Source organism: Ambystoma mexicanum, chromosome 4p (genome assembly GCF_040938575.1).
Source record: "Ambystoma mexicanum isolate Mex_15411 chromosome 4p, UKY_AmexF1_1, whole genome shotgun sequence".
In the NCBI taxonomy this organism is placed as follows: Eukaryota; Metazoa; Chordata; class Amphibia; order Caudata; family Ambystomatidae; genus Ambystoma; species Ambystoma mexicanum.
In genome coordinates, this window is record NC_090927.1 from 112,655,271 (window position 1) to 112,681,471 (window position 26,201).

The 26,201-nt window shown below is 48.0% G+C and overlaps 1 protein-coding gene across 5 annotated transcripts in view; it reads right to left on the minus strand.

The window, feature by feature from the left end:
- CAD (carbamoyl-phosphate synthetase 2, aspartate transcarbamylase, and dihydroorotase) overlaps nt 1-26,201 on the minus strand; it is a 425,465-nt gene that overhangs the window by 37,239 nt on the left and 362,025 nt on the right. The window contains exons 35-39 of one of the 5 annotated variants that reach the window (XM_069605503.1): nt 23,700-23,838; nt 22,591-22,638; nt 19,523-19,564; nt 15,813-15,860; nt 14,356-14,522 (exon numbers count right to left, since the gene is read on the minus strand). In XM_069605503.1, the coding sequence (XP_069461604.1) occupies nt 14,356-14,522; nt 15,813-15,860; nt 19,523-19,564; nt 22,591-22,638; nt 23,700-23,838 (444 nt within the window). The remainder of the gene's footprint in view (nt 1-14,355; nt 14,523-15,812; nt 15,861-19,522; nt 19,565-22,590; nt 22,639-23,699; nt 23,839-26,201) is intronic. The other 4 variants (XM_069605500.1, XM_069605499.1, XM_069605501.1 and 1 more) reach the window with 4 other exon arrangements.

Sequence of the window (26,201 nt, forward strand, 5' to 3'; positions counted from 1 at the left end):
CGGCCATAAGAAGTAGCTCATTATAGTGGAGCGGACTGTCGACATAGGGGGGTGGGGGTCAGCCAGTGGATGGTCATGATTGTCTGGTGACTGGATGAAGTAGACAATATCATGGTCATAGTATTGGTCCTGGCCATACTGGTCTCATTGATCGTCCTGAGATCCAAGATCCTGAGAACCCGAGTGGTCTATAATATAAAGATCAAGGTGAAAGTGCTGGGCTGTGAAGTGTCCAGACGTGGCTTTTTAGCAATTGGTTCATCCCTAGTCACTCCCTTTTGTGTATGCCCTGAAGATTAAGTTCCTCAGGGTGCTTGACCATGAAGTGCACAAAGCAGGGCATTCTGCTCATAACCCCATCGAAACTCTGGGGTCCACTCAGTTGTTTTGGGAAATGCTGAGGGGGTAGGGGCGCGCTGCAGGGGTGGCTGTCCCTTGTGATGCATGGCCCCTGAAAGGGTGTCTCCAGGGGGAGAAAGGCCGATATCGAAGCGATTTGGATAAAGGCGCTATATAAATAAGACATGCATTACTCACTGTAATAGCATTTCTGATGATTGTATCTGCTTAGATTCACATGCTGGGCATATGGTCTGACATCCAGTGGTAACCGCAGAGTATTGCATCTTGTCTTTCGGGGACCGAAAGGAGACTTCGGCATAGGCTTGTCTGTAACACTATCCCCATCGTGACGTGTAGTGTACCCAAAATCCCTCACGCGCCGAGGTCCCTCTGATTGTATTTTTTCTGCCATGGGGATCCCAAGGCTATTGTGAGCGAGTATATGAAGAGAGAAAGTAGTAAGACGTCTATGTTCCTTCCACCCCGAGCGGGGAGGTAGGGAGGGCGCATATGAATCTAAGCAGATACAATCATCAGAAACGGTGAGTAATGCATGTCTTCTGATGCTTGTTAATCTGCTTAGAATCACATGCTGTGCATAGACTAGAGAGTAGTACCCAGAGTTGGGGGTGGGTTGTGAGAAGGAACAGTAGAGAAAATATGTCTTCGTACTGCCTGTCTCACCTGATAATCAGACCGAGAAGGAGTGTCTAGACAATATTGTTTTGTAAAGGCGTGTACAGAACTCCAGGTTGCCGCTTTACAAATGGACTCTAGGGGAACATTTGCAATGAATGCTATGGAAGCCCCAGTGCCCCGAGTAGTGTGCTCTAGGCTTGAAGGGCAGTTATCTCTTAGCAAGAGAGAAACACAGTGTGATACATTTGACAATCCACCTTGAGATAGCCGATTTAGAGACAGGATCCCCTTCTCTACCAGCTGCCACTGAAACGTAAAATTGGTCTGTTTTCCTCAGTAGATTCGTTCTTTCCAGGTAAAACATGACTGCTCTGCGCACATCTAGTGTGTGTAGGCTTCTTTCGGCCATGCTAATGGGATTCTGGAAAAAGGTAGGTAGTTCGATCGATTGGTTCACATGGAACTTCGAGATGAATTTAGGCGCAAATCGGGGATGAGTGCGCAAAACTACTTTATCCCTGTGGACTGTAACGAAAGGGTCTAGGACTGAAAGGGCCTGTAGTTCGCTAACCCTTCTAATAGAAGTGATAGCCACTAGGAAGGCTGTCTTGTAAATAAGGTCTTTTAGACTTGCTTTAAGCATTGGCTAAAAGGGAGGTCCCATGAGTCTGGTTAAAACCACAAATTCAGATCCCATCTAGGAGCTGGGTGAGAAATGGGGGGGATGAATCCTCTTAACCCCTTCCATAAAAGCTTTCATCACTGGTATTTTCCACCACAACACCTTCTGTTGTGACGTGGTGTAGGCTGAGAGAGCAGCAAGATGAACCTTTAGGAAATTGAAAACCATCCCTGTGCCTAACAAATGGGTTAGGTACAGCACAATGTGCGTGGGTGAGCAATCGATGGGATTGACGCCCTTACATTACACCAGATGACAAACCGTTTCCATTTGCAGGAATAGCAATAGCGGGTGTTAGGTTTCCTAGCTTCCCTGAGAATGTTCAAGCACCTCTGAGGGAGCGGAAGGTGTCCAAACTCTATGACCTCAGGAGCCAGGCTGCTAAATTCAAAGTTTGTGGGCATGGGTGTAGGGTCTCCGCCCCGCCCCCTGTCCTGAGACAACATGTTGTACGGGCAGGGTAGTTTCACTGGTGGGGAGAGGGACATTTCCATTAGATGAACGAACCAGTGTTGGCGGGGCTACCAATATCATGGTGACTGGTTCCTGGTGCATCTTGTGCATTAACTTGCTAACTTGTTGACTAGGGGAGTCGGGGCGGGGGGGGGGGGTGGAGGGGGGAAATGGGGGAGTGAAAACAAATTTTCGTGACCATGTTATTCAGAGTCCGTTCCCTTGGAGCGGTTCTGGGGGGGAACAGGTCGATCTCTGGGAATCCCCATTCTGCGAAGACGTTGGACACAATGTCTTCGTGCAGACGCCATTCGTATTATATGGACAGAGGGAAATCTCTGCTGAGCACGTCTGCCAGAAGATTGAGTTTGAGTTCCCATGGAACTTCCAAATGTTTTGGGACAGGTTAGCCCTGGAGAGTGAGTGTCCCCTTCGTTGTTCAGGTCATAAATGGCTGTGGTGCCGTCTTGTCAGAACCAGCACTGTCTTCCCTTGTAGTTGTGTCTAAAAGGCTTTCAGTGCCTTGAACACCGCTAATAGCTCTAGCAGATTGATATGGTTGGATGCTACTTGTCGGGACCACACTCCATGCGATGTCTGCTGAAGCAAGTGAGCTGCTCACATCGGGAGCGATGCGTCTGTCGTGAAAGTGGCTTCCACTGCAGGGGCGGTGAAGTTTTTCCCCTTCAGGAGGTTTTCTCCCGACCACCACTGCAGAGAGAGAACAAGGGCTGGCGAGACAACTACCAGACCTTCCCATTGTCCGCTGGCCTGACACCACTGGCTGTTGAGCCACTCTTGCATGGGAAACATGCGCAGCTGCGCGTGGGAAACCAAGTATATGCATGACGCCATCATACCTAGCAAGCGCATGGCTTTGCGTACCGTCGCCTCGCGACTGGTTACATATTGAGGGATCTGAAAAAGCATGTTCTGAACCCTCTCGTTGGAGGGGAAGACGAGGCCGTCCTTCGTCCGGATTAGAGCCCCCAGAAAATGTTTTACTTGACTGGGGACTAGACTGTCTGCGCAGGTCTGCTGCCGCTACTGCCAGGACCTTCGTAAACACCCATGGCACCGAGGCGATGTCGAAGGGGAGCACTTTGAATTGGTAATGTCATGGTCACTAGGCAAGAACCTAGCTCTCCACCACAAACAAGGTCCCAATGGACCCAGTCTTGGCGCCTATGGCACCAAGCTCATTCCACAGTGTGCTTAGCACACATCAGGGACACGTGCAGCAAGGCCGGGCAGGGCCTGATTTTCACCAAGAAGGCACGTGCAGAAGACTGAAGGAGGAGCTAGTTGGGGCCACGAGGCAGAGCCTACAGGGAGTGGCTGGGGCCAGGCTATATAAGCCAGCCCCACCGAACACTGGCGCTTTGCGTTAGTTTGCTATCGTAACGCAACGTAACGCTCACCGCAGATCAGAAGCCTCTCATCAGCTCCAGCACGTGCACTCCCAGCCTCCGGAGCCCTTCGCCATCTATCCGAGTCAATGCGCGCAGATCCAGCCACCTCAACCATCTTACCTGGAAAGCATCACCGGAGGCCTCGTCATCCCCTTCATCTCTACAGTCGCTGCGCTCGCCTTACCTGAGATCGCACCACCGTCTGAAGCACAGCCATCTGCCTTCTCTCAGCGGTCGCAGTGTAAGCCTTACCTGTGATCACTTCGTCGATTGTTATCTCGCCATCAGCTCCAGACTCGGCCGCATTCATACTCCCCTTCCCGGAGTCCTCGACAGGTACTTCCAACAACCTTACCTGTACCGCATTCCATCGACTAGGACCTCTTCGGGTGCTGTCTCCGCGCGAACCTGCATCTCCGACCACCATTAGGAACCAGGTACCGGCCTCCAGCCATCGCCAACCTGCCGCATCTGCAAAGAGCGTAAAAGCTATAAGGTGAGAAAGCACAGACTTTAACCGTTGAAGCGGCATAACTTATGAACTTGGTGCAATCTCAGAAATCACTGCTTACTTACCAGTGGTAGAAATTCCCAGATCTGCTTCCTTTTGCCATCATGCACTCCTGAGTAATCTTCATTGCTTAAAGGGGGAGAAAGGACAACATACCCTTACGAACAATAAGTGTCATTACAAGGACACGGAAAGTACGAAAGTCATAAGAACACTTACCTTCAAGACAGAACGGTTGCAGCCGGTCTGGACCTCCGCACTCAGGACCAGTGACGTAACTAAGTCCATCCGCAGCGCCCCTGCTGAAGGAAAGCAGGACGGAGAGCTTACCCTTACATACTATCAGGTGAGCCTGCATGGGTAAACTTCTGCGCACCATATTCTGGCACGAAAGGGCGGAAGAGAACCACAAATCCACCACTCAAGCCTCATTGTTTCTCACCTTCTCGCCGGAAAAGGTTCCGCCTTTCAGGCCCACGAAGTGGCAGTTGTCGGGGGAGAGAAGTGGTCTGAGGGATTCAACTACAGGGAGGGCTCCAACCGTGTTCCAACGCCTCCGCAGAGACCAGGTGAGCGTAACAGAACGCGAAGCCTCTCTGAACCTCTGCCTGGGCGTTATGAATACCTCTGAGACCGACCAGTTGGCCCAATTGCTAGGGGATTTACGGACTGAAGTACACGCCTCCAGACAAGAGACAAACTCGTTAAGAAGGGCCTTAATCATTGCCCGAGAACGAACCAACGATCTGGAAAGACAGGTGCTTCAATCACATGCAGGGCAGGTCCCGTTACCTGGGAATGTGAACCCCTGCACCACCATCACCACCAGTCCAAGTAGTACTCCCAGGGGCGGTACCACTGGCCCCACCAGAACGGTTTATAGGTGACCCCAACAAATTTGCTATATTTATGAATCTGTCCGCCTGCACTTCCTGTGCCGCCCAGGTGCATTCCTGAACACCACTTCAAAAGTGGCTTTTGTACTTTCGTATCTAGGAGGCAGTGCTGTGGATGGGTCGATATCTTTGGTCAACCAGAATGACCCAGTAATGCACAACTTGGGGGAATTCCAACAGGAATTGGAGAAACTGTTCGCAAGACACACTCCGGGACAAGCCTTAGATAACAAACTGTTGTCCCTCTGACACGGGAATCAGGATCTACTGACCTATATAGCCACCTTCAATCGTCTTATTGTACAAACCAACTGGCCTGAGGAGAAAAGGACTACGTTATTTTACCGAGGGCTACGAGGGGAACTAAAGGATGTGCTAGCTCAAGTGGTCCATCCTCCCGAAGCCTGTGCCGAATAAGTCAACCTAACTTTACAACTGGATCACAGACTACAGAGCCGTAAGAGGGACCGCACTAGGTCTGAGGGGAGACCTGTTTATGTGAGGTCCAGGGACAATCCAGGCAAGACCCACGAAACCACTGAACAAATGCAAATCGGGGGGGGGGGGGGGTTGCGGGCCCCTTTATCTAAAGCTGAGAGAGAAAAACGCAGAAAGGCACAACTATGCCTATACTGTGGTAAGGCAGGACATTTCCTTCGGGATTGCCCCACTAAACCTCCTAGGGAGAACTGTCGGTGCCACAGATAATACCGATAAGGAACAGGACACGGTTCCGGAAAACTTCAGTGCCCGGCAAGGGTAGGGGTCCCCTTGTCAAGCAAAAACCAGAAAGTAGTTCAGACCTCACATCTAGTCATTCCTGTACTCATAGTTCACCACCAGCAACCATCGAAGGTGCACGCCTTTGAGGCGTATATAGACAGTGGAGCAGTTGGTAACTATATCGATCAGGCCCTAGCCGCACGAATTGGCCTCCCTCTTCGGCACAAACCTCAGGCGGAGAACGTTACTGCTGTGGATGGCTCACAACTATCCTCTGGGCCGATAACGCAACACAGTAAAGGTTACGCTGATTTGTCAAGGTGGTCACTGAGAGGATATCTCTTGATCTTAGTGGGGCTCCACAGTTCCAAATCATCTTAGGGATGCCGTGGCTAGAGGCTCATAACCCCAGAATCAACTGGAGAACACAAGTGCTGACCTTTCCGCAGGAATGCGCCAAAACCTGTCATTTGCAGCCACCCAAGACTGAGACCAAACTTCTCCTGGCCCTTGCTGGTGCCCTGCCCTCCGAATATTTGGACTATCAAGATGTATTTCAGAAGGACAGGCAAATACCTTGCCTCCTCACCGACCCTATGATTGCCAGATCGACCCGATACCTGGAGCCCAAATCCCATGCAGCCGGATTTATGCCCTGACAGAACAAGAGAACCAGCACTTGCTAACCTACCTAGACCAGTACCTAGCTAACGGGTTCAACTGCCCATCCAAGTCTCCTGCTTCCTCAGCGCTCTTCATACCCAAGAAGGAAGATGACCTTAGAACGTACATCGACTACAGGGCGTTGAACCAAAGAACTATCATAAACAGATACCCTTTGCCGCTCATTCCAGAATTGCTCCACCAGGTAAAAAGCACTCAAATCTACTCAAAACTGGATCTTCGGGGGAGCCTATCACCTTGGACCAGTTAAAAGCGGTGATGAGTGGAAGACCGCTTTCCGGACCAAATACGGACTCTTCGTATATCAGGTGATGCCCTTTGAGCTATGCAATGCACCAGCGGCCTTCCAGTATTTTATGAACAATGTGCTCCATGAGCTGCTGGATGTCTGTGTCCTTGTCTACATTGATATTTTAATCTATTCACAGTCCAAAGAAGAACATGTGAGCCACGTTAGGGCGGTGTTGGAAAAACTCTGCCAGCACCGACTGTTTGCTAAACTAGAAAAATGTTCCTTTCTACGTCACAGAGGTCGAGTTTTTGGGCTTCATGCTTACTCCAAGAGGAGTTCATATGGACACACGTAAGGTTGAAGCTATTCTTCGATGGCCTTCCCCAACATCGATCAAAGGGGTACAAAGTGTACTGGGCTTTGCTAACTTCTTTAGACGCTTTAGACCACAATTCTCGCAAATTGTCCACCCGATCACGTCTCTTTTGAAGAAAAACAAGAAATTCCTTTGGTCAGCAGAGGCTGAACTTGCCTTCCAAGAATTAAAACAGGCCTTCACTTCAGCACCCATACTGCGACACCCTCGGCCTCACCTACCTTACGTAGTGGAAACCGATGCCTACAGTATCGCCATGGGGGCGGTCTTATCACAAAAGGACCCTGAGACGGGACAGCTTCATCCTATAGCATTCTGGTCCTGCAAGTTTTCTGCACCTGAACGAAATTACGCGATAAACGATAAGGAGCTCCTGGCAATCAAAGGAGCCTTCAAGACGTGGAGGCATTACCTCTTGGGAGCCAAACACACAGTTACGGTCATTACCGATCATCGTAATCTACTATCTGAAAACAGCCAAGGCACAATACTCTCGCCAACTCCATTGGGCGTTATTCTTTGCGGAATAGGATTTTGTGATCACCTACCGGCCTGGAGTACGCTACGGGAAAGCCGATGCCTTGTCAAGAATGGTAGTACCAGGATGCCTTCAGCCCATTCGATCCCATAGCTATTATCCCCGAGGAGCGGATTTAGCACCAAATAGCCGTTACTACCTGCTGGGAAGAATTACAGACTGACCTCCAAGCCCACATGGACCCCACTGTCCAGAAGGAGTGGATAAGTAAGGGAGACCAATACTCCATCAAAGATAATCTGCCGTACTAACAACTTTCCCTGGATGTTCTGGACAAGGAATTACGCACCAAAATTATAGCCAATTACCATGAGTCTTTGGTGGAAGGGCACCCAGGGGTCGCCAAGACTAAAGCCAAAATCCAAAAGAATTACTAGTGGCCCTCCAGGAGGAAAGACGTTACCCAGTTCATTACCATGTGCGGTGTCTGCGCGCAAAATAAATCCCAAATGCAAAATCCGGCAGGGCTGCTGAGGCCTCTTGAAGTGCCACCAACACCATGGCATACATTATCGATGAACTTTATCACCGATCTACCACCCTGTGAAGGGTTTACACCATCTTGGTCTTGGTAGATTTGTTCTCCAAGATGGCGCACTTCATTCCATTGAAAGGACTTCCTACCGCCGCTACTTTGGCTACAGTATTCCTAGAACAACTCGCCCGACTACATGGATTCCCATCCATATTAGTCTCAGACAGGGGTTCCCAGTTTGTTTCAGCCTTCTGGAAAAGGTGCTGTGAACTAGCCCACATCGACCTTCGGCTCTCTACTAGTCACCACCCCCAGACCGATAGTCAAACTGAGAAGGCAAACCAAACGCTTGAACAAAACCTGAGGTGCATGCTACAACAAACTGGGGGCTCCTGGAAAGACATTCTCTGGTTGAGTTTGCCTACAACAACTCAAGTCATACTAGCACTGGTCAGACCCCGTTCTAAGTTATGAACGGTCGGCACCCAAGAACATCCTCTTTCGACCCACTGGACGAGTTGGAAATGCCAGCAGTGACATTGTTGCATCAGAGAATCACTCAATCCCTTAAGGAAGCCAGCGAGAACCTAGAAAAGCCAAGGAGCAGCAGAAGAAATTTGCAGATCGACACAGGAGGGAGGCCCCACAGTATCAGGTTGGGGACAAAGTATGGCTGGCGGCTAAACACATTCCCCTTTAAGGAGGACCCTGTGCCTTTCAGCCGATTTACCTGGGCCCGTTTTCTATCAAGGCCATCATAAATCCTGCAGCCATGAAATTAGATTTACTACCCAACTTTCGAGGCCACCCAGTTTTCCATGTCTCCCTTTTAAAGCCAGTAGAACAAGACACACGGATTCTAACACCACCACCACCACCACCGGAGGTCATAGCCGGAGAATTGGAATACGAAGTGAAGAACATCCTGGACTACAAAAGGGTACGTTTAAAACTCTACTACCTCATGGACTGGGAGGGCTACGGGCCCCAGGACCGTACATGGGAACCTGCCGAATTCGTCCATGCCCCACGAATCATTGGGCAATTTCACCATAACAACCAAATCAGGACCAGAGGGGAGACCCACCGGTCGAGGGTCCTTGAGGGGGAGTGCTGTCATGGTCACTAGGCAAGAGCCTAGCTCTCCACTACAAACAAGGTCCCAATGGACCCAGTCTTTGCGCCTATCGCACCAAGCTCATTCCACAGTGTGCATGCAGAAGACTGAAGGAGGAGCTAGGTGGGGCCACAAGGCGGAGCCTACAGGGAGTGGCTGGGGCCAGGCTATATAAGCCAGCCCCACCCGAACACTGGCGCTTTGCGTTAGTTCGCTATCAGCAATGTAACGCGCACCGCAGATCAGAAGCATCTCACCAGATCCAGCACGTGCGCTCCCAGCCTCCAGAGCCCTTCGCCATCTATCTGAGTCACAGGCGCACATCCAGCTACCTCAACCATCATCACCGGAGGCCTCGTCATCCCCTTCGTCTCTACAGCGGCTTCACTCGCCTTAACTGAGATCGCACCACCGTCAGAAGCACAGCCATCTGCCTTCTCTCAGCAGTCGCAGCGCAAGCCTTACCTGTGATCGCTTCGTCGCTGGAAGTCTCGCCATCAGTTCCCGACTCGGCCGCATTCATACTCACCTTCCCAGAGTCCTCGACAGGTACTTCCAACAACCTTATCTGTACCGCATTCCATCGACTAGGACCTTCTTCGGGTGCCGTCTCCACACGAACCTGCGTCTCCGACCACCATCAGGAACCAGGTACCGGCCTCCAGCCATCGCCAACCTGCCGCATCTGCAAAGAGAGTAAAAGACATAAGGTGAGCGAAAGCACAGACTTTAACCGTTAAAGCAACATAACTTACAAACTTGGTGCAATTTCAGAAATTCCCGGAGCTGCTTCCTTTTGCCATCACACGGTCCTAGGTCATCTTCATTGCTAAAGGGGGAAGAAAGGACAACATACCCTTACGAATAATAAGTGTCATTACAAGGACACGGAAAATACAAAAGTCATAAGAACACTTACCTTCAAGACGGAACGGTAGCAGCCGGTTTGGACCTCCGCACTCAGGACCAGTGACGTAACTAGGTCCATCCGCAGCGGCCCTGCTGAAGGAAAGCAGGACGGAGAGCTCGCCCTTACATACTATCAGGTGAGCCTGCATGGGTAAACTTCTGCACACCATATTCTGGCACGAAAGGGCGGAAGAGAACCACGAATCCATCACTCAAGCCTCTGTTTCTCACCGGAACAGGTTCCGCCTTGCAGGCCCACGAAGTGGCAGTTGTCGGGGGAGAGAAGTGGTCTGAGGGAGTCAACTACAGGGAGAGCTCCAACCGTGCCCAACAACCCCGCAGAGACCAGGTGAGCGCAACAGGTAATATCTGTCCTCTATCATGAACCTTAGATATTTCCTGTGCGCTGGCAACATTGAAATATGAAAGCATGCATCTTTCATGTCCAATGTTGCCATGTGGTTCCCCCTGTATCAACAGTGGGATCACCTCCTGTAGCATTACCACACAAAACTTTTGAGGTTTTATAAATTTGTTCGCTGGTCGCAGGTCTAGAACAGGGCGCATGGTGCAAGGAAGTACACTGCATAAGTACCCTTGTTTACCTGAAGAATAGGGACGGCTTCTATGGCATCCTTTCCCAGCAGCGCTTCCACTTCTTGATTCAGGATCTGCAGATGGTACAGTGAGAGGCGCCGTGAGCGTGGTGGTCGGGCGAATTCCACGCAGTACCCATGGGCGACCGTCTTTATAACCCACTGGTCTGAAGTTATTCCCTCCCATGCCGTGACGAAAGATGTTAAACGCCCCCCGACCGGGGTGACATGGGAGGGGACCTGGATCTGTGGGTCATTTCTGACCAGAGGCTGCGGCTCCTCTGGATTGGCGTCTCTACCTCTCTGCGTCGCTGACCCCTAGGTGGGTAGTAGGCAGGGCTTCCTGATGTTTGTCCAGAGTTATAGTTTCCCGTGCTGTAGTAGTTCTGACTTGCACAGGACTGCCCTCGAAATGACCAACGAGAACCTCCTCCCCTTGGGGGGGGGGGGGGGGAGGGGGGTTTCTGATTAATTTGTTGCAAGGACTTAAGTCTCATGCGCTTTCTTGGCCCTTCTCTCCAGGGCATCGTCGGCAGCTTTCCAGAAGAGATTGGTCTCTTCTATGGGTTTGTTGATAAGAGTGGCCTGCGTTTCAGGCTTGACCCCGAGTAATGAAGCCAAGCATGCCACTTGAGTAGAGTACCCTGGCCCAGAGACCTGCCTGCTGTCTCAGCAGTGTCCAGAGTGTTGATTATATTCTGGTTTACCTACCTGCCCTTGGCCACGATGGTGAGAAAGCCTGGACCTAACTGGTTCAGGAACATCCTTGAAACCTTCCTGTAACAGTTTCCATTGTGCGTCTGCATAACTGGCCAGCAGCGTGGTGTTATTCACTATGTGTGTGGTGTATGCAGCTGCCGAGGTAACACGCTTACCTAGGGCGTACATTCCTTATCCGGAGGTGCCTCCCCCGTAGCAAGGGGTAATCCTGCCCGTTTCCGGGTGGTAGTGACGACCAAGGCGTCGGGGGTGGCGTGGCGTTTAATATATTGAGTGTCCGAAGGAGCTGGCTGAAATAGGTTTTTCCACTCTTGGGTTCACTGCCCAGGTCTGAGCTGGCATCACCAGGGAATGGGCCAATCTTTCAACAGAATTTAGGAGGGGAATGGCTTGGCTTGAGGGGGGTTTCTCCTTGAGAATGTCCTCCACAAAGTCTTGTTCGGGTACCGCCTCTTGAGTAGTGATCTGAAAGTGATCGGCTGCTTTCCTTAAGATGGCACTGAAGGCCATTTGGTCATCTACAGGCGAGGCCTGGCGAGCCGGGGTGGATGGAGGAGAATCCAGGCATAGAACATCAGTGTCCTGATCTTGCGTGGGGAGCTTCCACGGCTCTGTTTCCACTTGCTGGGTTTCCTCCCAGTTTTCCATGGCATCCGCCTGGTCCTCAGTGTAGTCCTGCAGGAAGGAAGGGTCTTCTTCGCTGTAGATGTCCTGGTAAGCGTCCATCTGGACCACCTCTTTATGGTGGACAGAGGCTGAGAGTCAAGATTTTCTTGGACACGTGAAGCTGATCTTAAGAGGATCTTCCAAAGATCTTTTAGGGGAAGGATGCTCTGAAAGCGAGATAATCCTTTCAAGACGATCCATGCACCCTTCGAATTTCTCCCTTGTCCACTTAGAGGAACCAGAAGGCCTAAAGATGGAAAAACGTCATCTCCCGCCCTTTGGCATCAAAATTTGTCTCCAAGGGTGTTGGACAGAGGCTCCCGACTGTGCTTGCATGTTTCGCGAATATCAGGGCACCATGGCGTGTCTTTAGACTTATCCACGGGCTGCCACATGCGTTTCAACGGTGTAGGTACCAGCCCAACTGCAGAAGTAATTCTCGCAAACTGTCTTCAATCTCCGCCGAATCGACACAAGTTAACGGGTTTGAAGGTCTCTCGGTAGATTTACCGCCTACCGCAGCGTTCGAGGGCCTAGCAATAGATTTTTCTGCTGGAGGCCTAGTAGTAGGTTTTGGCCTAGCGGGCCTTTAGGGACCTTCGGAGCGTTGATTGACCGCGCTTCGACGTGTAAACCCGATTTAGGGGTAGCGCCCTTGTTTTTGGAGTGCCCAGTCGCAAGATGCTGCTGCGGATGCAGGGAAGGCTGATCTACCTGATCAGAGGAATCCACTGAATTTTTCAACGGCTCTGTTGGCGCTTTCACCTTTTTCTACAGAACCGTCGAAATCGGTTGTGGGGTTGTGTGCTTAGTGTGATGTGGTTTTTGTACGCTCCTATCGCCGGGTGTTGTCCCTGAAGCAAGACTTGCATTAGGCCTTGAAGGGTCAGGGACGGGCGTGGCAGACCTAGAAGTGTCCGCCTCAAGGTCTATGAAATCCGATACGGATGTTGGTCATCGGCGGTGCCCCCATCACTTTCGGCGGGTGTGGTGGTAGGGGGAGAGGGTTCAGCTTGCGAAATACCGTACGCGGCCCACCGCTTTACACAGCGCTCCTTAAGTATCTTAGGCCGAAGGAGCTTACAAGACGCCCACCGCTTCTCGCCGTGATCTAAGGGGAGACAAGAATTACACATCCTGTGCTAGTCTTTCCACGGGTATCTGACCCTAAACTTAGGGCAGAACCTAAATGGAGTCCTTTCCATAGCAAAAGGTATAAACAAAGAAGACCAGACCTAGAGGGCAAGGAGGGGGGGAAAGAGGAAAGACAATGAAAGATATGGCCACCCGACCCCACTCTCCCTACTGTATAGGCTTGTCAGAGGGCCCGGCTACGTGGATGCCTCAGCGCCGGATCTTAGGTGCCGAAATCCACCGCCGTAGAAACTTCCCGCAGTCTTCGTCCAAGTTCTTAATAACTGTCCAAGTGACTTATGGGGGAATAACAGTCGGTATAAAGATAAACAATGTGTCTCAATGTAAAGGCTCCGCTATAAGCGACCAGTTATCTGGGCGGAAAAAAACTATCTGAGGGACCTCAGCCTGCATGGCGTGATGGGCCCAACGTTTCGTTCTTCTATCTTTGAGGGTCTTGTGTCGGAGCAGTTTACAGGCCCAACAATGAACCTCTTCTGGGTCCCGATTCAAGCAAAGGTTACACACCCTGCACTTGTCGACCCACGTGTACTTTTTATTACAGGGCGGGCAGAATTAAATAAATGACAGAAAGATAAACTAATATTAAACACTTTATAAGTCAATGGCGTGAGCTGAAAATGCACTCCGCTTATATGCGACCGCTCACGATGGCGGAAAAAAACAATCTGAGGGACCTCAACGCGTGAGGGATCATGGGTACAGCGGATGTCACACTAGGGATAGCATTAGTGGCACGCCCCGTCGACGTCCCTTTTCGAATTTCGAAAACAGCAACGGTAATACTCTGCAGCTTCCACTAGAGGTCGGCCTATGCATAGCCTGTGATCTAAGCAGATTACACAAGCAACAGAAATATTTTATTTTATTTCAGTAGTTGTAGATTACTCTGTTGTACAAAGACCTCCTTAACAGGAGCCACAGGACTTTAAGGCAGAGATCATGAAAATGGTAGCCACACACTCATGCTTTGGATAAAGCCTGGAAGGGAGGCAAACCATTCCAAATCCCAATAAAGCAGACAAGCCTATGCCAACGTCCCCTTTTGGTCCCCGAAAGACAAGATGCAATACTCTGCGGTTACCACTGGATGTCAGACCATATGCACAGCATGTGATTCTAAGCAGATTAACAAGCATCAGAAAAAATTATTTCAAATCGTATGCGCTTAAATAATGAAAGAGTATGATAGCAAAAAGCCAAGGGAAGAAATTGAAAAAAAAAGGTACCTGTTCCTTGGTGAACTGCTTGACTGATAAAACATGTTGCCCAATGAGGGGGTGGAGCAGAGGCGAGATCTGTGGGTGTGGCCCGCTCTGTATGCACATGCTCTGAGGCGAGGCCATCCTGGGCAGTGGAGGAGGGTGGGGGTATCCGTCCTGGAGAAACGCAAGCTCTGGAAACACAGGCAACCATGTTGGATAAGGCTTGACAAATGTGTTATAGCAAGTTGCAGATCAAAAACAAAGCCAAGTATCCAGCACAATCAATCAGTTTCAGTGATTCTGCAGTGGGGTTCAACATTATGACAGGGAGTGAGGATGGAACTATAAATGAAGTGCCTGAACAACAAAGGGGACATGCCCATGCATGATGCTGAGCTTTGCGTAACACGTAGAACAAGTGCACTCATGGGACGTAACAGTTTCCCAGCAGAATGTGCTATTGACCACCCATTTGTTCAGTCGAGTTGTTCTTTTCATGAAGGATTTGTTCTCACTTTCTCGTAAGTAGGATTGCTTCAGAAGATGGTTTCCTCCATTGGCCATCACAGCAAATGCTGGCAGCCCAATTAGGTAAACGCTACCTAATTGTTTTACTTTGCTCAATGAAGACTACAGAGGCAAAACGCATAGTAGAACTGCTAAATTCCCCAACAAACCTGCACCCTATTCTCCCGCCACTATAAAGTGAAATCTATAGAGCTGGTCACCTTTGCAATCTTACCAATGGTCAACTTATTTTTTTGTCAGAATCCGCTAAGCTCCCACCCCACATGACCAGTAAAACTGGCACCTGTCCTGCATCAGCTAACCTTCAACAAAGACCTGGGCACTGGCGTGTTCCGTAGTCAGAACCAAACCTCTCCCCAAGCATCAAACTTTCAGAAACCAATGAACACCAGGCTATAGCACACTGCTCCTCTGCCTAAATAGGGAGCTGAACTTGCTCATACCACCCCATCTGGCGGCTGCCCAATCTCCCACAGAAGCAAGTTAATTAACAAGACGTAAAGCGAGAACCAACAGCTGGCCACAAGAAGATGAAAATATACAAGTACTTCAATGGCAACTAAAAATTCAAAGATCATATAAAGTGGAATTTATCTTTAGATCGAGAATATTGAATGGAGAAAAATGAACTAATGTGTAAACAAGGACACACCGGACCCAACACCAAACTGGTCACATGAATCACTCCCATTCCAACTGCATTCCCAACATGTTGGCGACAACACTTGGATGCAAAAGCCATGTTTTGGACTTTGATTTTGGTGTGGAATCAAGCAATTGGATTAGCCTCAGTCAATTTACTTATGCATTTGAGTGAGTTCTGTGACCAGATTTGCTTCAGGACTGTGGCTCAGTGGAAACCACAAGGCGTGTTCTGGTGTGGAAAACAAATGGGGAGACCTGTGACACAAAGACGCATGCAAAATTGAGAGCTGAAAACAAGGCTTTCAAACCTGGCTCCACGGGTTTCTTCAATGACTTTTCCTTCAGCTCTTCGGGGGCTAAACCAGGCACATGCATGACCAGAACACACAAACAGGTCAGTGAAAACATTGGTGCGGTTTACAACGGGCACCGCTGCCCACATAAACAGACAAGACACATTCAGAAAGACAAGTCTGCCAAGCTCTGCTGCTCTGCGTACAGGGTAAAGCTACAGAAGTGGGTCTTCCTGAAAGTGAGAAGATCACTAGGGAGGGCCACTGGGTAATGTATGGCGTGCTGTAACGAAACCAGGCATGACCAGGATTGCTTCTAGCAATTCACCATAGTCTATTCTTCCACGCTGCACATTTGGAACATGAAAAATAGGGGCGTCCTTTCTCCATTACCAGACTATTTTTGGGAAGAGAGGAGATCCAACAGAATCAAAAACAAACTACTGATAGCACGCACAACCAAAATAATTTGGGCTTTGTTCCCAAATCAGGATTTATGGGCCTGTCAGGGACCTTGTACCAATTTCCAATACCTCATTACCTTCATTCAGTGCCAGCTATGTTTTAGGCTTGGACATTTTTATTCCATTGCCTGCCTTGCGTTCGAGCTAAACCCCATCCAGTCTCATTGGATGTACTCTGACCTGCATTCACATGCCATGCCTTCCCTGGAACGACTAGGGCACTCTGCATTTTCATTTATATGCCAAATAACTTTTTGCTGGGTTGTAGATTCTTTTTCTATGTTCCTGAGTGAGTGGCTGTCATGAATTTACCTGTCCGCCACACAACGGTCCTTCTGTGGGCTGCCGGTTGTCCTGCGCCGCACAGGTGTTTCGCACCGGTTCAAGCGACCCCTCCTTGGGATGCAAGGGGTCCCATGCTAGAAGCAATCCTGCTGGCATCTCTCCTCCGGTCGCCAACAGCAACATGCATGGAGGTTGCCATGGTGCCTCAAGGACGACCTCGATATGGCAACAAAGTCACGTGATATATAAGGAATCCTCCCAGCATTAAACGCTCAGCCTTTCAAAAACTTTGCTTTCAGCTGTTATTGCGGGTGGCGTTGGTTTTGTAGCTTTTTTTTTACCACCTGGCTCCTGGATTTTTGGTTCTGCTATTCTGCTATTCTTTGGATTGCTGCTGTTTTTCCCCTGGATATTGTAATACTTTGATTTTAACCCTGGAACTTGCCTTTGGAATTCTTTGAAATTTTCTAGAACTTTTGGATACTGGACTGTTTCTCCCTGGAACTTTGGTGAGACTGAAAACACTGGATACCGTTGCCCGCCTAGCTTGCACCCCCATGTTAGGTTTGCCTTATATTGGATTGGTTGATGACCTCAGCAGGACACCATCACTTCAAGGCTTGCCTATTCTTGGATCATAAATATTTAAAGATCTGTGTAACTAATTTCCTGTTTCTTTCTGGCTTCTGAGTACCTGGCAGTGCTGTATCCTGTCTCACCCTTTGTCCCACTTTCTGGCCAGGGAATTTCTTTGTTCTTTCCTGGGTGGTACTTTGGTTAGAAGGTATAAGTTCATCTGGGACCGCAGTTTATGACAGTGGGAACGTGTTGCCCCCCACACTCACCCTTTCTTTTACTCTTTTTATGGGTGCCTTTCTGAATCTATACTTTCCTATAACTTTTTGGGCATCTTTATTACTGCAGCACTTTCTGTGCAGTGTTGGTGGGATGCCCCTTGGTCTTGCCTTTTTATTTTCTCTTGACTTGCATGTTAGGTACACTTATCTTGTCCCTAGGTGAGTGGTGTTAGGCAAGATTGTGTGCAGTATCCTTTGGAAGAGCACAGCAACCTTGACCTCCTGGCAATAGGAACCCAACCTTTGGTATAAGTCTGTACTACACAGGTTGGTAATGTGACTGAGCAGCCAGGCTCATCTCAAGAGGGTATAGTATCGAAGAACTTGGAAGAGACGCCTGCTGTAACTCTGTTGGTTTGCCCGGTGAAACCCTGCTGCTGTACTGAAGCTCCGAATTTGTTTCAACTAGAGAAGCCCTGCAAGGACGACTTCTCCCCTTGGGTTGGTGGGACCAATCAACCCCGAAGGGAACTCTTTTGGACATCCTCTCAAAGCTGGCTGTACTTCCACTGCTGGAACCAAAGTGCCTGGGAGAGCAAACACCAGATCGAATGCATTGCTTTTAAGCCTGATCCGAGCGCCAGTAAGATCATCTGGACTTCCCTGAAGCAGGACGGACCAAGTCTGAGCCACCTCAACAGAAGGGTGGGTCCATGATGCGAGGAAAGTCTGAAGTGGTATCCGAGAACCGCAGTGTTGCTATTTTCTATCTGACGCGAGGAGCTGAAACCTCGAAGGGCCCCTGAATTGAAGTTTGCCCATTGCTGCTGCTGACCTTCCCATTGCAGTGCAGGACTTCCCAGAAGTCCTCCCTCCTGTCCCCACGACTGAGGCCCAGGAACACCAGGATCTGCAGAGCTGTACAGGAACAGAAGCCAGCTGGAACCATTTATTCTAACCAAAGTACTGTAAAGTATAAGAGAACTTACCTCTTATGGTGTAGCCTTACTTGTTATCAGTTGAGACTTGTCTTTGTTAATCTTGCAGAGTTGCTTACAGCTTTGCCCCTCACAAGCCTCCCAGCTTGTGGCCCTACATTGATTCTACTTTTTCTACAAAGACTTCTAAAACATTGTGCAAGACTTTTACTTACCTGCAAAAAGTGCTTCAGCTCACCTAGACTTTGGCTAACTTAACATTGGCTGGCCTAGCTCCCTGAAAGACTCTTCCCACTTACGACAAGTATTGTGTTGGTTTTTATAATGTGTTTATGACTTCTAATAGTACCAACTTTCGGAAGAATTCTCTTTGTTGTAGTGTAAAGAATAGAAGTTTCTTTATATACACAGGCAGTGTATCAGTATTTCTTTGGACCATATGTATTCTACAAGTTCTTTGTACCTTCCTACAGCCTTCTCTCCCTCCTAGGATAAGCCTGACAATACCTAAATAAGTAGTACAGGTCTATACTAAGAGTAGGCTTTGACTGTACTGCCTAAGGTATAGTTTCATGAAGCCCCTTGAGCGGACTTTAGAAAAACTGCCCTTGGATTAATATATCGATCAGGGCTACCCATATGTGGCCAGGCAAAGAATACCCCACTCATCTGTGGTGTAGACCTTAGACTGGCCGATACCGCCATGTCTACCTATGGCTTTGAGGGAAGGTACAGTTCCATAGGGGAAGTAACAAGGATCTGGGTTGCAGCATACATTTGGCGCAGACAATTTGCGATCAAATGAGGTCCAATTTAGAAGGACGGCACTGGTGCAGAGCCAAGGCTACTGAATTATTGGGGCAGGAAAGCATGTAGACCCTAACGATAATACTATTAGTGCGTGCACAGCGTAGCAGGCGACATTGTGGGCGCAGAAATGTGCACTTGGCTTCTCGCAAAGTTCCCCTAGCTGGAAGAACACAAAACCGATTGAGAACAAACGCCCAACTTCTAAGGGAAGGTGGACCCATCCTATAATGAGGAGTGGGTAATATGACAAAGAGGCGAAGGAGACACAAGCTGCAAGAGGAAGCATCTAGAGGGCCAGTGGGGACAGGGTGCAGAGCAAGGCTCACCAAGCATACCATGACCAGCATGTGTGCAAAGAGGGAAGCCTGCAGAAGGACCAGAGGGAGCCAGAAGCCCCAGCGCAGTAAGGCCCTCTACCAGGTAAACTGTACCTGAACTGAAGCCAACCTCTGGGAACTCGGGGGCCATGTATTCTGGGGTGGTGGGGAGGCGATGGAGGCAGCAGGACCAACAAAAACAAAACAAACAGGAGAAGAGAGAATGATAACGTCTTAATATGATACTTTGACTTGTATTAAAATGAGCAGAGCTTGGCAAACAAATGTAACAAGGGACATACGCTCTATACAGACAAACACAGCACCAGCAGCTATCAAAAGGCTGAAGCCAGAAGCAGGTAACACCCCTTTTTTAGGAAGATGGTAAAATGAAAAATGTGCCACCAAGTGCAGGAGCAAATGGACAAGTGGGTGCATGTTAAGAGGTGGGAGAAAGGGTGTCAACATCAAAATCACCCACACCGTGGCAACACATTGAATAGTTAGTGACAAATTATTGTTTATGCCGATCAAGGGACGTCTTGCTCTCACATCTCCAAATAAAAATGAATCCGATTTAATAAATTGTCAAAAGGAAGATCATGTCTTGGGAAAGGTCAGACAAGGAGCATTGGGGCGTGGCAGCGGCAGGCTTTCTTGTGCAAGCAGGTACATTTGAATTGCATTGATTTTAAATGGAAAGTAGCCCTTTATAATCGGGGACCATGGTAGAGGTTGCACAGGCTAGGCCGCCGGCAAGCAATCGATTAAAGCAACACAGAAAGGTGCTGACTGAGGGTTCAAGCCCCAGAGTTTACTTAGTCAATGCCAGATTCTCTCATCAGTACATCCAGAGTCACAACGCAGGTATCAGGACCTCATGGTTCTACCTCGTCCCCCTGGACATCTACTGCATCCTGATCAACCGATCGCCACACAGAAGACGTCAAAGTCTGAAGACTTTGTTAAGAGGGTTTACCCTTCTGCTAACATCACTGAGCTGTTAGATGTTGGGCATTCCTTTCTCTTTAAAGGCTTCAACCCATATATGCTGTAGCAACTGTGCAATAAGAACCAAGGCAACACTGTTCGAGCAGGATCGAAATTGGGATTTGTTCACTTAGCGCAAAAAGCAGCTCCTGGATATCAAGGCTAATCAGTTAGAGCTACCTGTGGGAACCAGGAGCTAGTATGTAGCGTGCAGAAATTCTAACTTTGCGCAAGATGCTAACTAACTTTGTTTCCATTTTATCTTATCCAATATGCTCTTTAAGTCCCTTAGGCGAGTTCTTTAGTCTCCTCGAAATACACTCCCAGACATACACAGGTAAATATCACATAGCTAGGTTTGTATGGCACCACTTGCCACAGGGGTCAAAGGTTGCTCTTGGTAGTTGTTGGTTTCAAGCTAACCAGGCTCCCCTTGGCTATAACCAGAAGGTAAATAGCTCCAAGCCCCTGGCAAATAAAAACCCTGTGCCTACCTCTTCATTCTCTCCAAATACCAAAATGACACCTCTTAACATAAGATAATCCATATCCCCACATATCCGCTCCATAGAGCTCTCCCCCATGCCCACCCTATGGATTTCTTTTTAAGGCATCACCCCACCCATAGGATCCCTCCCGGCTTTTACCAGAGTTGAACATTCTTCTTGAAACAATGCAACATTTCGTGCAGGTCTCTGCAGCGGGGCCAATAGAATTGTGTGGGCAACTACGGTGCACCGTAGGCATGACTAACGTGGCCATCAGCAGGCGTGGCTTTCTGTAGTGAGCTGGCAAGTCTTCCCACCGGGCTCAGAGATCTGCAAAGCCACAAGTTCCAATTCTGGCAAGGCAAACTCAGCCTTGTCCTTTTTTATGGCTTATGATACGATAGGTAATTTATAACGCGCTTAATACCCAGAGGTTTCCAAGTGCGGACCCGGGGTTTGAACCTGTGTGGCTCCATGTCGTCTTGCTTCCAAGGCGAGCATGTTGCCTCTGAGCTATCCTCCTGATGCAGTATTAACATTGTGTTGGGTAATCAGAACATCTTATTTCAAGCAGCTGGAGCTAGTTCAAGTTGGAGGCTCAATATTTATTATTAATCTTCATATTGAGCGTATTTGTTATTCATTACAATTGGTCTTTTTGCCCATTACTGAAGGATGGAGACATGTAATGTGTGTAGCCTTGAAAGTTAACACTGACCTGTGGCTTCATCACATGCTTTCCACATGATTCCATCTGGTTACCAGTCTACTCTTTCTAAAAAGATCTATTTTCTAGTAAGGCCGTGAACGTTACCCGTGTCCCAAGATCTGAACGTTTGTCTTCCACGACAAAAGACAACTGGAAAGGTGACTCGGGCCCAGTTTGTGAATGCTGTTTTTTGCTATGAAGGATTATGTGGCAAAGCCTCGACATTAAGTTCCATAGTATTGCATAATTCCAGCAACTGTCGTTAAAGTTCATGCAAGCAAAGGCACAATTACACCCCTAGATCTCGTCCATTTTGCACACACTATATAGGGGTGCAATGCCTTCACCAATACCAGAGATCCCTATAATCAAAGCATGCGTGTCTGAAAGCCAAGGGATCTGCATCAATAAGCCCACATTCTGCCAAGCCAGTTATGTTAAGAACATTTATAATGTGCAAACCTAACCAGTGGGCGTCAGTATAAAGAACAACAATGAGTGGCTAAAAAGTAAAAGTCTACTGAAACTGAATTAGACAGCCAGTCAGGCATGGTCATCTTTGAGGGGGTTCTACTGCATTTGTCCGGTCTCAAGCCAGTGTACTTGGCACACCGCAAACCAAAGACACTGTCCCACTACCTGCTCCTTTCAATTGCTAAATGTAGTGGTTTATAAAGCAGACAAAGCCAGGTTCACCACAGTACTCATCTTGAAAACACTAAACTAAGTGCACAACTCTGGCAAAAACTTCCCTAAATGGATGGCCGCGTCCATCAGCTTTACTCAATTAAAGTACCAAGGCCATTCTTTGCTTTTTGCCAATGAAACTCTGGGCCTTTTCAACCAGCACCTTTTGTGGGAAGCAAGATGTCCATTCAAACGATTAATGCATTGGCATTCGACCTCCATTCTGTGAATATTAGGACACCATTGAAAGGCAGATTGTCGTGCAAAATGATTGCCCACCCATCCGTTTCATGCCAGATTGATATTACCAGTTGATTGGATGCTCCAAGGGGTCTGGGATGCCTGTTTTCTAAAGACTGGAGACATTAAGAGGTCATGTTAACCAAAGGCCCCATGGCCGTAATGCAGGGGGATGCGAGTGCACCACATAAGACCTCAAGCTATTGATTAGAAAACATTTGAGACTTTCTAGAGAACACAGTATTCAATTACTGAATGAGAGGAGTGGTCTTGCGGCCGATTAGACCTCAAACTGGAACTTGCCACGCATGAGTCCAAGTGGTAGATGCATCCAAAACAAAATACCCGTCCTGTTTGACATTCCTATTCAAAATGGGTCACATTCCCAAAAGTCAGCGCTAGACCTACCATGGAATCTGTCTTTTCATAGAAGAGGACTGGAACACACTCACTCAAGCTAAATCAGACAGCTTCTCCATTGGGATTAACAAGGCAGAGGTGCAAACCGGGGATGGGGGGCTGGATGATCAACCCAATACAAACTGGTGAGGTTATTTTAAATTCCATTGTTGGAAGCAAATAGCGTCCAATGATAAGATAACCCACAAACACATTGATGTTGGCAATGTGCGCTACAAGACCAGGTAAAGGGGTGCCAATAAACAGCAAACTGCTGAATAAACTACTGCCGGGAGAAAAAAGGCACCAATTTGTGGAAACAACCTCAATACATGAATTGGATTGACAAGGATCTCAGAGGTGTCAATTCTGAGAAGAGTAAAATAACTCGCATAGAAAGACATTTGTCATTTTAAAATATTCTGCAGCAAAGACTAGTTTATAATCTGGAGAGCACAAGGAGGATTATAGAAATGTAACTTTAAAAGCTAGAATGTGTTTTCCTGCAAAAATAAAGTGAAATCAATGCAGCCAAATCCTGGCACAAAGGTGGGGGACAGACTACTAAGTATCACTAAGTATCACTTTACAAAATGTAGGTTTCCAATTATTTACACTGAGGGCTCATACCACACTCTTAATTTCTGGACTCACAATAAGTAAGTAGATAGGGCGTATAAACAGGACATTTCAGTGAGTGGATGCGTCCTAAGGTCAAACAGTGTTGCTTCCATTGTGGGTTTGGTCATGCTCTGCAGTACTTTGTTGCGTCTCTTACCTGGAAGGCCCGGGTCCGAGGCACGATGTATGCGGGGAGGCAGGTGGAAGCGCCCATCGCCAGCTGGGCCCATCCTCCGGGGACTCGGCGCTCGGCTGCGAATGACCTCACTTTGCACAGTGTGGCGATGTTCTGGGGTCTGAAAAAATATTGACGTTTAGAAAGTCCTTAAAGAAGGTGAAAGAGTGCAAGTTATTCATTATGGTTGTTAGGGAAAGATTAGGGATAGTAACGGACGTCATTTCACCAAAATGCCAAGGGTAGCGGAAGTGCCATCACACGACCCTTGACCTATGATGACATCACAGGAAGTGATGTCATTTGACCCCACCCCAAAGTGATTTCACAGGAATCGATGGAACACGACCTTTCACCCCTTTACAAAACAGAAGTGGCATCACATAGCATTGTTCCTAAGTACACTACGAAAAATATGGTTACGATATCACTACATGATGTACATTTCATACAAGAATTGATCGCCATATTTATCGTTAGGATCAGTGTGTATAGACCCATATTACCAAATTACTGTGAATGCAAGCAGACGTCCATGGCCAAATGATGATGTGCTATTATATAGCACTTACGCTTAAGCGCTTTATATAGAACAAATATACACCCAAAATCACCCAAACTCTGTTGGTACTCATTTATCAACCTCAGGAGGATGAAAGGCTGAGTTGAGGCGTTTAAGAACAAACTAAATCAGTGACTCACCTCCTGAAATGTGCCTGCAATAAACCTTTAATGAGTGGTAGGGAGAATGCTCATAAATGTGCCAATTCCTCCCACCTTACAGACCACCTGCTCTTTTGCTAAACTTTGGACTTAACTTCTTAATTTGGTTTGTTTTCTGTGTTTATTTCTTTGATTATGGAGTTTTTAAAACCACTCCGTAGGCATAATGTCATGTGTTACACAGCACCCTCAGTGTAGCGACACAGGGAAACCTTTTCAGGCTTTCCCAAGGTTTAAATACCTTCTCCAGGATAAACTACCGTTTCCCAGAGTAAGTAAAGTGAAACTGACTTTAGTATGTTTAAATTCCTAGACCCAGAACACCCTATCTTACAATAGAGTGCTGGAGGGGTTACTTAGTATCACCTGAGTCTAGATACTCATGTAGCAGTCAAATGCTACCCTTTCCTATCGAAATGGCTGGTGGCAGTGGTTTTACAACAAACTACCATGATTTTTCCCGACCGCGAACACCAGCCGCGTTAAATTGCGGGAGACATGTTTTTCAAGATGGTGCCTGTAAAAAAAGGTCCCATCTTCTTTTTTCGACGTTTCTTTGTGGAAAGGTCCTTCTAGAGTTTTGCTATGTGCGTCAAACCAGGTTTGGCCCCTTTGTTCCTACGCCTTTGGCAGGCTTCAGGACTGAAGACTGCCTCTGGTGCCTGAGTGTCTGCGGTAGGCAGGAAGTGAAGTGAGGGAGGTGCCCGAAACTCCGTGCTTCGTCTCCTGGGAGACCCAAATGCACTCTCTGGCGTGATTGGCTGGCTGACTGTCCAGCAAGGACCCCCCCACCCCCCCAAAATTGGTGGGACCAATCAACTCGACCCGTAAGCCACCTGGATACCATTCTCAGAGTGCTGCAGGAAACCGAATAAGCAGGGAGAGTGACACCAGTTTGTGTGCTTTACTACAGCCACCGGAATGGAAGATTTTCCAGTTGCCAGCATTTTGACCAGTACCAGTGCAGGAGTCCCCCGACGTCCTCCCTCTTGTCCCAACGACTGAGGCTCAGGAACAGCGAGATCTGCAGAAACTGCCAGGAACAGAAGTCTACAGCTGTATCTTTTTCTTCATTTGAAAAGGTACTGTGAAACGGGACTGTGCACTTAACTCTCGCGGCAACTAGCAGGCCTAATCCGCTTGTGACCCAACATATAATTCATCTGTTTACAAACTACTTCTAAGAACTTCTACAGAGACTTTACTGTTTACTTGCCATACCCATTTTTACCAATCCAAGACTTTAGCCTATCGACTTAGGCCTAGCCTATTGAATTGACTCTTCTGGTGAACTCAAAGTATCTGCACTAAGAAATTGTAATTTATGTTCTGAACCTATTCCTTTTTGCTCCTCTTCCAAAGTAGTCTGAATGCCTCAGAAACTTAACGAGTATAGTATTGAAGTGTATTGATGTATGATATTTAACTGCCTCCTTCTAGTGAAGGATTTATAACTGACTGTTGAATACATTAATAAGTGTTTAACCAAGAAACTGAGTGTTAGAGTTTATTTGAATACCTTTGATTGTAGACCTGTGTAACCTCATAAGAGCTCACATTCCCTCTAGAGATAAGCCTGGCTGTTCAGCTCCGCTACTAAAAACTGTAGTACAGACTTATACCAAAGGTTGGTTTTGCTTACACCTGTAGTCATAGTTGTGTGTAGTGGTCCCAAAGGGTACTGCATATAAACTCTGCCTAACCATGAGACTTGAAATTATTGTATAGAATTCCAGACATATTATTTGGTATTCCTATTCT